We start from the raw sequence: 15,373 nt of genomic DNA on the forward strand, positions 1-15,373 counted from the left end.
GACAGCAGGAGGTAGAAGAGAATATGAAGCCATCCCACCACCTCCCCCGGGAGCACCTCCTCTTCTCCCACACCAGCGAGGTCACCCCCGTCGCTGTCACTGTCCATCAGCCACTCACTGCCCGGCAGGCTGCAACGAGCCCTCCTGCGGCCCAGGCCTTTTGCAGAGGAGAGGACCACGGGCTGTGCCTCTGACTTCGCCACCTCCTCCATCATCCCGTTCATTACCCAGTGCCCAGCACAGCCACCAGCTCACTCAGCACCCCCAGCCCTGGCAGCACCAGGAAACTCACCCGATCCCTGTGAGGAGGGCAGGAGGCCTTCTTCATGTCAAAGCCAGAGACAAGCAGCCCACAGCCCACGACAGCAGTGCTCTGTGTCACCCCAGTCCCAGGCTCTGCCGGCCGCCCACAATACGGGCTAACCCCACTGCGGGGGTGACTGAGCCACTGCAGCAGCTGCCAGAGAGGGGAGCACCTGTCCTCGGACACAGAGCAAGGGGGAGGCCCTGGGGCCATCTATCCCACTGACGGCCAGAGAGGGGCTCCCCCACGGCCCCCAACTGGGCCAAGAGGAAGGGCTGTCCCGTAAAGACTCTCCTCAAGCTGAAACAGTCAAGCCCGAGCAAGCTCCTGCAGCAAGGCCGGCTGGCTCGGTGCCGGGACCACCACTGCCTACTACCTCATCCCGGGGCTGGGCAGAAGGCTGCAGCACCCGTGACCAGAGATGCCTGCTGAGGTCTGCCAGTCCAGGTGGGGCTGGGAGCACTTGCTCAGATCTCTTCCAGACACTGTCAGCTCCACCACAGCCAGCACTGCTGTCCTCGCCACACACTCGCTCGGGTGTGGGGGCAGATCCCAGTCAGTGTCTTGAGGGGAACCTTGGCCCGCTGCAGCCCCGTGCTCTCGGGACCCATCTGGTCTCAGGCAGGGCCTATCCATAACCAGGCAGCTTCCACAGCAGGATGGAGGCCTCATCGCCCACAGCTGGAATCCAGCATGGGAACCAGGCTGCCGCCCTCCTCTTCCAGCTTTCCTGCAGCAGTCAAGAGGCCTCAGCGCACACCGTGCCTACGCCCAGCACCTGTCCCAGCACCTGTCTGGACCCACCACAGGAGCTCAGCACGCCGTGCCTACGCCCAGCACCTGTCCCAGCACCTGTCTGGACCCACCACAGGAGCTCAGCACACCGTGCCTACACCCAGCACCTGTCCCAGTACCTGTCTGGGCAACTGTCCGGGCATCTGTCCCAGCACCTGTCTGGGCCCACCACAGGAGCTCAGCACGCCGTGCCTACGCCCAGCACCTGTCCCAGTACCTGTCTGGGCCCACCACAGCAGGAGCTCAGATGCCCTGCCTATGCCCAGCACCTGTCTGGGCCCACCACAGCAGGAGCTCAGATGCCCTGCCTATGCCCAGCACCTGTCTGGGCCCACAACAGCAGGAGCTCAGATGCCCTGCCTATGCCCAGCACCTGTCTGGGCCCACCACAGGAGCTCAGCACACCGTGCCTACACCCAGCACCTGTCCCAGTACCTGTCTGGGCAACTGTCCGGGCATCTGTCCCAGCACCTGTCTGGGCCCACCACAGGAGCTCAGCACGCCGTGTCCCAGTACCTGTCTGGGCCCACCACAGCAGGAGCTCAGATGCCCTGCCTATGCCCAGCACCTGTCTGGGCCCACAACAGCAGGAGCTCAGATGCCCTGCCTATGCCCAGCACCTGTCTGGGCCCACCACAGCAGGAGCTCAGATGCCCTGCCTATGCCCAGCACCTGTCTGGGCCCACAACAGCAGGAGCTGAGACGCTGGGCCCACGCTGACCTCTGCGGACCTCCCTCACCCATCAGACACCAACAGAGCAATGCTCTCCCTGGGAAAAGGGACTCTGCCGGAGCCTCAGCCTCGGGGTCCACAGAAGGCCCGCCCCAGCTCTGAGCAGACACTGCCTCCCAGGTCTCAACCTGCTCACCCTGACACCACGGGGCGGCACCAGCCTGTAGGAAGGCCTCTTCTGGGTGTTAAAAACAGTAACAGAGCAGCATGTTTCAAACCACGGCGCTGAAACCCAGGTCAGAAAACCAGTTTAGTAAGTTGCAGCTAGCTTTTTCTCTCCTGAGTAGCACAGGGCGCAGCAGGAGGAACACGGGCACGCGTGGCCGTGGGGCGCGTCAGCACAGCTAGAAAACCGATTCTCAGCGCGTGTGTCTACCCCAGGCGGCAACAGCAAATGCCCTTCTCACCATGGCCGTGGTGCCAGCATGTGACTGGGCGACAGTGACAGAAGAACTCTGTCCTGCCCGTCTGCGAGCTCGGCTCCACTCTAGGATGGGGTGAGGGAGAGGCCAAGTCAACCACCAAGCAGGGAGACAAAATTTACTAATGCTCCCTTTACATGTAATATATGTTGGCTGAACGCACAGATGGGTGGGTGGATAGACGAGTGAAGAGTGCATGGGGCAAAGGATGAATGAACAAGAACACTCCAGATGAGACAGTGGTGACGGGGAGGGTAGGGGGAAGAGGAGGAGGGGAGGAGGGGAGGAGGAGGAGGAGGAGGAAGAGAGGAGGAGAGGAAGGTGCTGTGGAGGAAGATGCAGGGTGACACGGCCAAGATGGGCCCCACCTTCCTGCTGGACAGAGTGGTGCCCTAGCGAGGTGAGCTGGGCACGGAACTCACCTCTGGGCGGCTCCAGACCGAAGCCCTCAGAGGGCAGGGCCTGGCAAGAGAAGGTCTTGGCTACCACCTGCTCCACAGGTGTGAGGGCCAGGGCCTGGGGCTTGCCGGAACCGGGGCTGGGGCCGTGCGCCGCCTTCCGGAGGTCGCCCAGCTTGCGCCGCACGACGGCTCGCAGGTCCCGCCACTTGTGCTTCAGGTCCACGACGTCACGGCGGCAGTAGCCCAGCGCGTTCACGGCCTGCAGGATGCGGCTCCACACGCGGTACCTGCGAGTGGGCTCGGCTTTCAGCAGCCCCGTGCCGAACAGCAGCTGGTGGTGCTTGCTCACCTTGGACACCAGCACCTCGGTCTCCTGCGGGCAGAAGTTAGGCTTCCTCTTCTTGGCCCGGGTAGCGCTGGGCCCCACCATGCGGCCATGGGGCCCAGCGGCCAAGTCCTTCCTCGGGCCAGTGGTGGGTGATGAGGTGGGCGATGAGGTGGGCCCCGCCATGCGGCCATGGGGCCCAGCGGCCAAGTCCTTCCTCGGGCCAGTGGTGGGTGATGTGGTGGGCGATGAGGTGGGCCCCACTATGCGGCCATGGGGCCCAGCGGCCAAGTCCTTCCTCGGGCCAGTGGTGGGTGACGAGGTGGGCGATGAGGTGGGCTCCGGCATCCGGCTGCCTTCAGGGGCAACCCCAGGCCCTGGAAAGGCACCAAAAGGTGGACGTTTAAGGCCCTGGGCCTGTGGAGGCAGCAGCTCCAGCAGCAGCTCCCTAGGGCACCTCCTCTTTGGTTTCTGCTTCAGGACATGGCTGCCTGGTCCTGGCCACCACCCCTCCCTGCTGGGTGTCCAGAGACCTGGGCCCACGATCCCCTAGCCCTGACACTGCCTCACCAGGTGCCGTCAGCAAGCACGTAACTTCGGGGTCACAGTGCCCCATCTCCAAGACGGCACACCACTAGCCCTGCCTGCCCCTGCAGCCACCACAGGGGTGCGGGAGTCGGGCAGGCTAGGTTGTAGCCCTGGACCCTCTCCAGGGTCTCCTGCCCTCAGGCCAGGGCTGGGCTGCTCCTGGGGTCAGCCCTCGCTTGGGGACAGCCTTCCAGCTGACATTTTGGAAGGCTCCTGCCAACCTGCCCACAGCACAACTAAGAGCCCCTGAGCACCGGCCTCAGCTTCCCCTCCCGCACTTGGGCCGAGGCCAGTGGGGACGTGGTGGCCAGCCTCAGCTTCCCCTCCCACACTTGGGCTGAGGCTGGTGGGGACGTGGTGGCCTGGTCGGCAGCCTCACCCCCCTGCCATCCTTTGCCTCCACCCTGCAAGGGAACAGGGCTGCGCTGGCAACAGTGGGAAGTCTCTGCGTCTTTGCCCACACACGAGCGTTTTCACTAACCCGACCAGCTTCCTGAAGGCAGGGACAGGGCCCGACACTGCAGGTTCCCTGGTGCGGCACGTCTGAGCCCTCAGGGAGGAGCACTCAAGTGCAGGCCTCTCCCCAGGGTCCTGGCATCCCAGAAGCACCTGGAGGGGGCCTCTCCAGCAGGCGGGAAGCCCCCCAGGATACCCGCAGAGGTCACCGCACCTGTTCTTCCCCAAACCACACCAAGCGCCCTGCCACCCCTCGCCAGCCCACTGCACAAGAACGGTCGGGCTTGGGGGTGAGGAATCACATGAGCAGGTCCAAAGCCCCGGGCGGGAGCAGCCTTGCTCAGTCCTGACCCTACAGGGCTGGCCAGCTCTGGCCACCATGCAACTTCCACCCTGTGGCCTGTCTGGGCTGGCTGCACCCTTGGCCCTACTCAGGGGAAGGCCTGGTGGGGGGCAGGGAACACAAGCCCCTCACCTCCTGGCCCCAGCCTCCTCCCTGCAGCTCCTGCCTGCTGACCCCGCCCTCCTCCGCACCTGCATCTCCAAGCCACCTTCCCAGGACCCCCCAGACCCAGCGTCTGAGTGAAGTACCTCGCTTCCTGGCCCTTGGGACAATAGGCGTGCCCGCCGGCCCCAGATCACCTTCCCCGTCCTTCCCCACACAGGGGTTCTGCAGCTTGCTCTCTGGCGACGGGCAGGGGAAATGGCGGATTCCATACTCGGTCCAACATCTAGCGCACTCTACGGACAGCAAGGGACAGTCACGATTACCGTCAGCTCAGGTCGCTCCTGGCAGTGCCAGGCGCCCACGCACGGACAGCAGATGCCCAGGACCCAAGATGTTCCACTCAGGGCTCCTCCTCCAGGAAGCCCTCCCTGCCTGCTATATCCTCTGGATCATCTCCCTTCTGCTGAATGCCAGCAAGGAGTTCAGAACTTTAGGTGTTCCGGATTTTTCTCTGAACCAGTTCTGAAATGTGACTGCAGACTAGCAGACAACCCCCAGGGCCTGCAGGGGTAGCCACAGATTAAGCCCTGGACAGCTATTACCAGTCAGCAACAAAGTACAAAATGGGAAGTGCGGCTCCAGCATCGTTTAAGGCAATTCGAAACTGCTGCGACCTCTGCACTCAGAATCATTCCACTGCATTTTACAGAAGTGTCATCCGTAGCGTATGGGAGATGAAAAGCGAAGCTACACTGCTGCCCCCACTCGGCTTTGCGGACGCAGGGACCCGCGCTCCACCTCCCCCGGCTCCCAGCCCCCGCACGCGTTTGGGCCCTACACAGAACGCATCATCATTTTCTCTAATTCTTTCCATTGTTCACAAAACATTTCAGGACACATTTCACTGAAATTCACTGATCCTCAGACGCACCTTATAAAAGCATTTTAACATCTCCAGAACCACAATGTGCCTTTCGATCCACAGCACCCCAAAGACACGCATGCGCGCCAGGCTGAGTGAGGCCTCCGAAGCCGGACCCGCATGCCTGTCTGCAATCTGTTCTTCCCGGGACGTGTCCCAGTAGGTAACAAGGATGCTGCTGGCTCGGAAGCGCTTTCCGGCCACGTCCGTGGCCTCCAGGGCCAGGTCGGCACAATGGATCCCAGGGCTGCATCCCTGAGCCAAGCGCCTGAAGCAGCAGCTCTTGGAAAAGGCCCTTCATGCAACCCTCAGAGAAGTGACACTAGGGGCCGCCCTGGTGCACTCCCACCCGGGGTCCCTCTAGGGGGACCCTGTGGCCCAACGTGAGGGGAGGGAAGGACTTCCCCAAAGCCTCTCACCAGACCCGCAGGAGGTAGGAGAGGTCCCAAAGGCCACCTGGTCCATTCTCCTGCCCCCAGACAGCGCTGCCCAAACTACACAGGCAGAGACAGACCTATGGCCACACAGACTCAGGGAACGGCCTCCAGTGCCCAGCTCACTGCTCTGGACTGGGGCTCACTCACCCTCCAGCTCTGGGCCCGGTGGGGGGAAGAGGGAGAAGCCTGCGGAAGGACAGGAGGGCAGCTGCCTGGCTCATTTCAGGGCGGAGGTTTCCACAGGGCAGAGAAGTGCAGCAAAGTGGATCAGAGTCAGAAGCTGACAACCCTCTCGGGGGCCAGGGAGGAGCAGCCAGCCTGGAGACAGACGCTGCCCTAGGAAAACCAGGCACCCACGAGAGGCACTGGCCAAGGTCTGGAGGGGCCCCAAGTCACAGAGGGAGGGGCCCCAAGTCACAGAGGGAGGGGCCCCAAGTCACAGACGCCTCTCAGTGTTTGATGAGGTGAGCCTCCAGCATGCCCGCCCCCCCACCGCCAAAGAGAGCAGGGCCGGTCCCTCCAGCTCCCGGCAGGCCCCTCTCCTGGCATCCACACTATCCTCTCTCTGCACAGACACACTCTCCAGGCCGGAAACCCCAGACAATGGCCTGTGAGGGGATCCAGGCACTTGGTAATTGAGCTCAGCCTCTGCTCAGAAAGGGGTCCCACAGACCCCCAGAGAGACCACAGGCCCTGCTGTCACTCAAGAACACGCCATCACCTCACCACACTGAATCCCCTTACCCCAAGTCCAGGTCCTACCCACTGCACCCACGTTACTCCACACTGCTCCCCACGCCCCTCAAGACGCCAGTATGCTCTGCCCACCCGAGCCACATGAATCCAGACATGGCAGGGACAGGCCTGGATTTTACTGTATGCTTTTGAATAGAATACCCACAAATTACAGAAAAAATGTAAATGCAGACAGTTATAAATAAAAAAATAAAGATCACAGCATCCAGAGATAAACACGATGAACCCTGGAGGTGGGCGGCTGTCTTCCACAAGCAAACACTGCGTGTGTGGCTTTGCTTCTTCCACGCACCACATTCTCCACAAATCACAGCACACGCACAGGTCACTCGAGGGCCTTCGACAATGTGATGTTAATGCCCACGTCGAATTTTATCCCAGCTGTAACACAATCGTTTCCCTAAAGCCAGGTACTTACAGCATTTCTGAGTCAGCACTCACACAAATCACACGTGCTGGACACCTCTGCCTGTGTGTCTATCTCCTGAGACAGAGTCCAAGAGGAAGTATGGCTGGGCTAAGAGAAGGAACACTCTTGGGTGTCCCGAAGCTGGCTGTTCCTGGCACCCACACCCACCCTCCCCCACAACCCTGTGGCCCCTGCTTCCGCCCCAGGCTGCCCCAAAGCTGGCTGCTCCCGGCACCCCACGCCCACCCTCCCCTGCTCCCGCTCCAGGGCTCCAGGCTGCCCCAAGGGGGCTGCTCCCAGCACCCCACGCCCACCCTCCCAGCAGCCTCTGCTCCCGCCCTAGGTTGCCACAAGCTGGCTGCTCCCAGCACCCCACACCCACCCTCCCTGTGGCCCGTGCTCCCACCCCAGGCTGCCAAGGGCGTGTTGACATTCTCTTTCCCCGCCAGGTTACTGTGAGGCTGACCACTGCGGGTGCGCTGAGGAGACAGCTACACTTCCTAGCTGCCCACAGACCTGGCCGGTTTGCATGGAGCTCTGGGGAGCTTTCTTCTGTGTATTTGAGTTATTTATGGGTTGACAACTCACTAGCTGGTTTTTCGCTGCCTCTGTCCAGATGACGTGACGATGACGCGAGGGCCCTAAGGTGCTGCCCAGTTAGGGTGGCAGGACTGCGGCACACAGCAGGGACTGGGCACATGCAGCTGACCCTACACCCATGGGCACTTCGTCCAGGCCCCACCGGCCTGCCTGGAAGGCCTTGCCCAGCTCTGAGGATCCTCGAAGGCCCCACCCACACAGAAAGCCAAGAGCTGAGGGGAGCAAAGGAGGCACTGAGCCAGGCTTGCCCCCGCACCCCAGAAGCAGCCCCGGCCACGACAGTTTTCAACAAACCCGGACGACCCTGGTGCTTTTCTTTCAGATGTGTAAGCGGGTTTGAAATCACTTTAAAAAGACAACCAGAAAAAAGCACATTTGAAAATGATGAAGTAAACTTCTAAGCAATTCCAAAACAAAGAAATCATAATGGAAAGTTATTTAGAACTGAACAAAAATTTAAAATACTATACATTTCAAAATGTGTGACATTCAACTAAAGTAGTTTCTTGGGAAATTTCTAATTTCAAATGCTTTTGTTAGAAACGAATATTTACCATATTCATGATGAATGTGGTAAATATTCAATCTGGGAGTCAGAAAAATAAAACAGCATCAACTTAAAGACAGGAGGGAAATGATGAAAGTACGAGCAGAAATCAATCACGATTTAAACTCGCACGCGCAGAAGGCGGAAGCCAGGAGCCACGTCTCTGCAGAGACCTACACAACTGCCGGGTCTCTGTTGATACTGACTGTAAGAGAAAACAGAGAAGGTACAAATACAGAATATCAGGAATGAGAAAGGGGACGTGGTTGAGGCTCTGAGGCTGTGAAAGAAGCAGCAGCCACCACCAGCCCTCAGCGGCCCTGCCCGAGCTTCACGGGTGTCGATGCATCATCCGCATGACCACCCGGCCGGAGGCCTCTTCTCGCCTCCCCTTCCCCACCCTGAGCTCACAAAGCTCATGAGCAGCAGGGTGGGCAGGGCTGAGACCAAGGCAGGGAGGGCTGGCACGCTGTGACTGGCAGAGCTGGGACTGGGGCAGGCAGGGCGGGCAGGGCTGGGACCAGGGCAGGCAGGGCGGGCAGGGCTGGGACCAGGGCAGGCAGGGCGGGCAGGGCTGGGACCAGGGCAGGCAGGGCGGGCAGGGCTGGGACCAGGGCAGGCAGGGCGGGCAGGGCTGGGACCTGGGCAGGCCAGCTTCTGCATCTGCATCTTAACCATTACATGAGGGTGCCCCAGTGTCACAACTGACAGTAAAAGGCTATTGTGTACAATTTAATTTCAGTAAGTTGAACATTTAGATAAAACAGTAGAATTTCCAGAAAAATGCAACTTAGCAAAACTGACCCAAGAAGAAATAGAAAGCTTGAATAATGTTTTACAACTAGAGGAATTAACGGGCAGTCAGAAAATCTTTCCACAAAGGAAAACACTAGATCCGCATAGTTTAACAGCAAAATCCCAGAAACGTTCAAGGAATACATAATCCTGTTCTTCCACAAACTCACCAAGAATAGAACCACCGTCTCCATTCAACACTGCAGTAGAGGTTCCAGCCAGGAAAAGAAACACATAATAGGCGAAAGCACTGGAAAAGGAGCGAAAACGCTGTCATTATGCACAAACACCACCATCTACAGGGAAGGCTCAAAAGATTCCACAGACAAATCATTACAATAAAAAGGGTTTAGCAACATGGCTGGACACAAACCAGTACACAAAAGTCAATTACACCACACAGGAAAAGTCTGGTTTCTTCCACAAATAAACCTGGAGGGAAATAAAGAGACAGAGGGAAGCCAGAGACAAAGACACACTCGAAGGAGGAGCACGGGTCAGCCGTAGCACGGGATCTCAGGAGGCTCCAGGTTAAACAGCATCTCTGAAACAGACACTGCCAGAGGCCGTCGGCACTTCAACTGCAGGTTGGGTACGGCGGCCAAACGAGCTGTCACAGTGGAAATCTGGTCACACATAAAAGGAGTCCTTCTCTTTGGGGACACACTGAAATATTACCAGATGAGATGATCTGCTATCTGGGATTTACTCGAGAATGACACGGCAGGGGAGCAGCTTGGGGGCACATGTACGGCCACACTGGCCGCGAGCACCGAGGGGAAGCTGAGGTACACCGGGGCTGCGACGTGTCTGTGCCTACTTTGATGTGTTTGAAAATTTCCACATTTAGAAAATTAAAACATAAAATATCCAAAAATTAAATAAAATGTCTGAACTCTGTTTCTTAGAAAAAGACAACTGCGTGCACACACCAGCAAGAAGCATTTGGAAAATGTAATATTCGGAATGGTACCACTTACAACAGCAGGAAAAAAAAGTTTTTACTTTGTTGAAATGAATTTAAGAAAAGATACGTAAGATCTTTATAGAGAAAGTTATACGACTTCATTGAAAAACATTAAAGAAAACCCCATAAATATAAAGACATGTGTCTGTTCACCGACTGGATGGCTCAGAATGATAAAGAAGTCACGTCTCCCCACGCGGACGCAGGGATGCCAGGCAAACCCAGTCAAAGCTCCAGGGTGCAACAGGTGATCCTAAACCTTATGGTCAACATCGAACCGCCAAACATACCCGAGACACTTCTGTAGAAAAATGAGAAGGGCAATTTTTTCTAAAAAGTATTGAGAATTACAGTAAAGCTACAGAAATTAAGGTGGATTTTGGCACATGAAAAGCAAACTTGACCAGAGAACCCAAATGAAAACTTTATCACAGAGCTGTCAGCAGGTCTGCAGAAGAAAGGCAATTCAACAGTCCACACAATTTGTTCTTCAAACAGAGAAAAAATGACATCACAGTTTCCCCTCCACACTCATCCCACCTCAAACCATAAACAAAAATCAAAGGTCAATTAAAGTCTTAAATATGAAAAACAAATTGTTCAATCTTCAGAGGGAAGTAAAAGATGGCAGCAATATCATCTTGTGATGGAAGTTACTAAACAAAAAAGTGCAAGTCCCGAAGGGAATGATGGATCAACTCCAGGCTGCCCTGGCTGAGAGCTTCTGCTTCCCAGCAGGCCTCCCAGTGAGAAGCCGGTCCGGCCTGGGTCGGGCTGTGTAAACCCACCTGATGAGGCTTTCATCTCCAGAGCACAGGAGGGAAGCCTGCAAACCCATAAGCACAAGGCAAACCCAAGAGAAAAGCAGACAAACAGTGCTCCCTGGCAGGAAGACCCACATGCCCAATAAACACGAAAAGGGGATCCATCCCATTCATTATCAGAGAAACATCCATTCCAACCAGAGAGGACAAGCCACACCCACCAGATTGGCAAGACGTCACAGTCCGACACCCCGGGGTACTGACAAGGACATGGAGCAAACAGGGCTCTGGGTGGGGCCCGCGTCAGCTCAGCTGCAGGTGGCCCGGCCCAGGAATGCCACCCCACCATGTGCCACCAGAGGCCCTGGCCACGGGCACAGGCTGTGAGGGAGGACACGGGAGCCAGCCTCAGCATCCCTGAGACGCAGAAGTGCACAGATGCCGCGGTGTGCTCACAGAACCCAACATGATACAGCACGAAATCGAAGGGGCCACAGCCACGCGAAACGTGGAGGCTCTCAGAACACGATGTGTAAAAGTAGCACAACACGGAGCCCCACAAATCGTCTGAGCCCAGGGAAGTTCAAAACCTGCACAGCTCAGCAACATACAGCTCAGGGATATGCACACACATAAGCAAAATTGTGAAGAACCAGCAAGATGCAGCACAGACACAGCTCAGTGCAAGGACGAAGGAGTGGGGAGGGTAAAGGAGCAGGGGCCTGGGGGTCAGGCTCACCACCTCCAAACCATTAGATCTGAACCTGTATCTATACCCCATGCACACGTACGCACACGCGCACACACGCGCAGTCTTGTGTCTACTCAGTGTCCCTCAGAACACATTTTTAAACATAATATAGATCAAGCAACTGACACTGTGCCCTGCCTAAGGCCCCGCGGGCTCCCCTGGCCCACGGAAGGAACCTCCATCCACACCGGCCTCCCAGGACACCCTCATTCAGGTCTCCCGGGGCTGCCTCCTCCAGGGTCCCCCTCTACTTTCCACTAAGCACCCCCTCCCCGAGGGCCCTCCCTCACCTCCTCAGCTCATGCAGCCCGCCCCTCTGGGCTGGCAGTCCCAGTCCCTGGGTCATTTCCTTCCTAGCACTCAAGAAAGAGGATCTCAGAACCATCCCAGTCAGAACACGGGCCCCCAAGGGCACAGGACTCACTTGTCTCTCTGCCTCCTGCCCAACTCTTGGCACACAGCAGACGCTGGATCAATGGTCTGGGCGGGAAGGAGGAAAGGGAGGCAGAAGTGGGAGGAGACCAGACCAGCCCAGCACTCTCAGTGGGCAGGAAGGATGAGGTCATCCTAGAGGACCTGGCCTGAGAGGCACTAAGTGGTGATGGCAAGATGAGGAGGAGCACTCAGTGATGTCACCAATGGCCACATGCACCCCGTCCTCCCTGCTGCCATCCTATCCCAGCACACCCCGTCCTCCCTGTTGCCATTCTATCCCAGCATACCCCTGTCCTCCCTGCTGCCATCCTATCCCAACACACCCATCCTCCCTGCTGCCATCCTATCCCAACGCACCCGTCCTCCCTGCTGCCATCCTTATCCCAGCGCACCCGTCCTCCTGCTGCCATCCTATCCCAACACACCCATCCTCCCTGCTGCCATCCTATCCCAGCGCACCCGTCCTCCCTGCTGTCATCCTATCCCAACGCACCCGTCCTCTCTGTCATCCTATCCCAGCGCACCCGTCCTCCCTGCTGCCATCCTATCCCAACACACCCATCCTCCCTGCTGCCATCCTATCCCAACGCACCCGTCCTCTCTGTCATCCTATCCCAGCGCACCCGTCCTCCCTGCTGTCATCCTATCCCAACACACCTGTCCTCCTTGCTGTCATCCTATCCCAGCGCGCCCCTGTCCTCCCTGCTGCCATCCTATCCCAGCGCACCCGTCCTCCCTGCTGCCATCCTATCCCAGCGCGCCCCTGTCCTCCCTGCTGTCATCCTATCCCAGCGCACCCGTCCTCCCTGCTGTCATCCTATCCCAGCGCACCCGTCCTCCCTGCTGTCATCCTATCCCAACACACCTGTCCTCCCTGCTGTCATCCTATCCTAGCGCGCCCCTGTCCTCCCTGCTGCCATCCTATCCCAGCGCACTCGTCCTCCCTGCTGCCATCCTATCCCAGCGTGCCCCTGTCCTCCCTGCTGTCATCCTATCCCAACGCACCCGTCCTCCCTGCTGCCATCCTATCCCAGCGCACCCGTCCTCCCTGCTGCCATCCTATCCCAGCGCGCCCCTGTCCTCCCTGCTGTCATCCTATCCCAGCGCACCCGTCCTCCCTGCTGTCATCCTATCCCAGCGCACCCGTCCTCCCTGCTGTCATCCTATCCCAACACACCTGTCCTCCCTGCTGTCATCCTATCCTAGCGCGCCCCTGTCCTCCCTGCTGCCATCCTATCCCAGCGCACTCGTCCTCCCTGCTGCCATCCTATCCCAGCGCGCCCCTGTCCTCCCTGCTGTCATCCTATCCCAACGCACCTGTCCTCCCTGCTGCCATCCTAACCCAGTGCACCCCTGTCTGAAATACGGTCTGCAATACCTAGAAATAAACCCCAGCTCTGCCCTGCACCAGCTGCACGGCCCTGGGGTGAGGTTTATGAGCCCCAGGGTCCTCAGCTTCCTCCTCTGTACGGAGTGCAAAGTGCCGCCTGCTCCACACCGTCATTAGGAAGGCCAGGTGAGATGCTGCATCCCCTCAGCCATTCTCCAAACAACCTGAGCACCACCCACCAGCAGCTTGGTTCTCTTGAGCGCCAGCTCCATGCCCAGCATGAACTGGGACACTCAGGTCTGCCCGCACGCAGGACAGCCACTCCTGATGCTTCCTTTCCAGGGGCCTGAATCGCCTGAGCTCAGCAGTCACACCCCATCTCAGGACACAGGCCACTTTCCTCAACAGAACAGAACTGGTGTATAGCCATCAGCATGACACAGTGGGGACCCTACCCACTGCCATCCCCTCCTCCCTGCCCCCACTGCCAGCTACTATCATTACCTAAGGGCTGATAGCCTTGTCTTGAAGGTCCCCCAAAAGGGCCACGGCTCCCCAGGCCACCTCCGCCAGCGATGGATCCGTACGACATCTTCTTACAGATGGCAGGGCCAGCAGCCTCCACACTGAGCTGGAGGAAACAGAAAAACCAGGGGGAAGACGGGGAAGAGATGGGGATTAAAGCTCCAATTCAGGGTGCACAGGGGCCTCCTGACCCTCCCCAGCCCCGGGACCCTGGCTCCACTGTACTCATTCCCTAGGCTACTCCAGGCTTCTCACCAGCCCCCAAACAGCAACCCCCACAGAGCCGCTTCAAGGTGGCCTCTTGGTCCACAGGTCCCTGTAGGAACACAGAAACACAGCCTGAGGAAGGCGTGCCCCATGCCCTCCCAAAAGGGACCCCCAGCAAGGTGAGCCCTCTGACCGGCTCTTAAAGACCAACCCCCACCGCCAGCATCCCAGCTGGCTTCTGGGAGCACTGGGCCCCGGCAGGGCCCCCGCCAAGCAGGCAGGACCCCCGCCAAGCAGGCAGGACCCCCGCCATGCAGGCAGGACAACATCCACTGCATGTGAGTCAGGCCCAGGCCAGGCTGAGAACCCGGCGCTCACACAGCCCGCCAGCATCTCCAGCTCCGTTGTCCTGAGCCACATTCCACAGTAGCGGGGCTGGGTGAGGCCCGGGGTGGCTCTGCCCTGGCTGAGTGTAATCTGTGCAGCTGGGCAAGAGCCACGGGGCCTCTCTGGGCCTCAGTTTCCTCATCTGTGAAGGGGAAGAAGAGGACCTGTGTCTTAGAGCTGTTGTGAGATGTAATCAGATACGCATTACGGTTGGTGAACAGTAAGCACTAAACATGTAACTCACGGCATTGGTGCCATCCTAGGGGCACTGGCTATCCCTGGCCTGGGGAGCTGGGCATCCTGCCCAAACCACTCCTCCCATGGGCTGCAGCTCCAGGGACTCAGAGCAAACGACCAGAGGACAACGGGAGCTCTCCTGCCCAGACACTGCCAGAGCGTCCTCCCTCCATACAGGGGTCCCTGTGCGGGCAGCTTCTGACTGGCCTAGACCCTAATGCTATCACTATGGAGCCTGCCAGCCAGGCTACACTCAGTTCTAAACACCTTAGGGCAAGGGCTCCACCCTCCCACATAAACACCTGAACCGTGAAGGCAGGTTTCAGAGCAAAGTGAGCCTCACGCCAGCTGAGTACAGGCCCAAGTCCCTAGGGCTGGGGAAGGCGGTGTGACCGCCACGTTCCCTCTGAGCAAGATGCCTGCCTGTGCCATCCAGCCCCGCCCAGAGCAGGGCAGCACCAGGACACCATGGCCCCAGTGGGCCCCACTGCCCTGCTCAGAACAATCGGGACCCAAACAGCTCTGGTGGCTGCAGATCGCACCTACCAACACCCACCGCATTAGGAACTCAAACACACCCTTCTGAAACCGTAGTAATTCATTTTAAATAATAAAGCTCTTACTGTGAACACAGAGAACATCTTCATTAAAAACCACTGCATTTTCCAAAACAAAACCCCTCGGGGACAGCGGTGCCGCCCTACAGGCGTAGCACCCTCCGGCCCAGCAGGACTGCCACACTCACAGCTGCTGCTGGTGCAAGCTGCGGCTGCACCGAGCTCCGCCCGGGGCACATGAAGATGTCCAGCCCCACGCAGGGAGGCGGCAGGCA

At 58.5% G+C, this 15,373-nt stretch overlaps 1 protein-coding gene across 50 annotated transcripts in view; it reads right to left on the reverse strand.

The window, feature by feature from the left end:
• Positions 1-15,373, reverse strand: part of TSNARE1 (t-SNARE domain containing 1) — a 209,225-nt gene that overhangs the window by 145,235 nt on the left and 48,617 nt on the right. For 35 of the 50 annotated variants that reach the window (XR_013397477.1, XR_013397479.1, XR_013397478.1 and 32 more), the window contains 3 exons: positions 13,690-13,816; positions 4,616-4,765; positions 2,677-3,357 (listed from right to left, as the gene is read on the reverse strand). Coding sequence is in view for 38 of the 50 variants with exons in the window: in XM_077944163.1 (XP_077800289.1) it covers positions 2,677-3,357; positions 4,616-4,765; positions 13,690-13,816 (958 nt within the window). In the remaining 12 variants the exon portion in view is untranslated. Of the gene's footprint in view, positions 1-2,676; positions 3,358-4,615; positions 4,766-9,108; positions 9,189-13,689; positions 13,817-13,965; positions 14,076-15,373 lie in introns of those variants that run through there. The other 15 variants (XR_013397485.1, XM_077944200.1, XM_077944194.1 and 12 more) reach the window with 3 other exon arrangements.

The sequence above is a fragment of the Macaca mulatta genome, chromosome 8, assembly GCF_049350105.2.
Source record: "Macaca mulatta isolate MMU2019108-1 chromosome 8, T2T-MMU8v2.0, whole genome shotgun sequence".
Classification (NCBI taxonomy): domain Eukaryota; kingdom Metazoa; phylum Chordata; class Mammalia; order Primates; family Cercopithecidae; genus Macaca; species Macaca mulatta.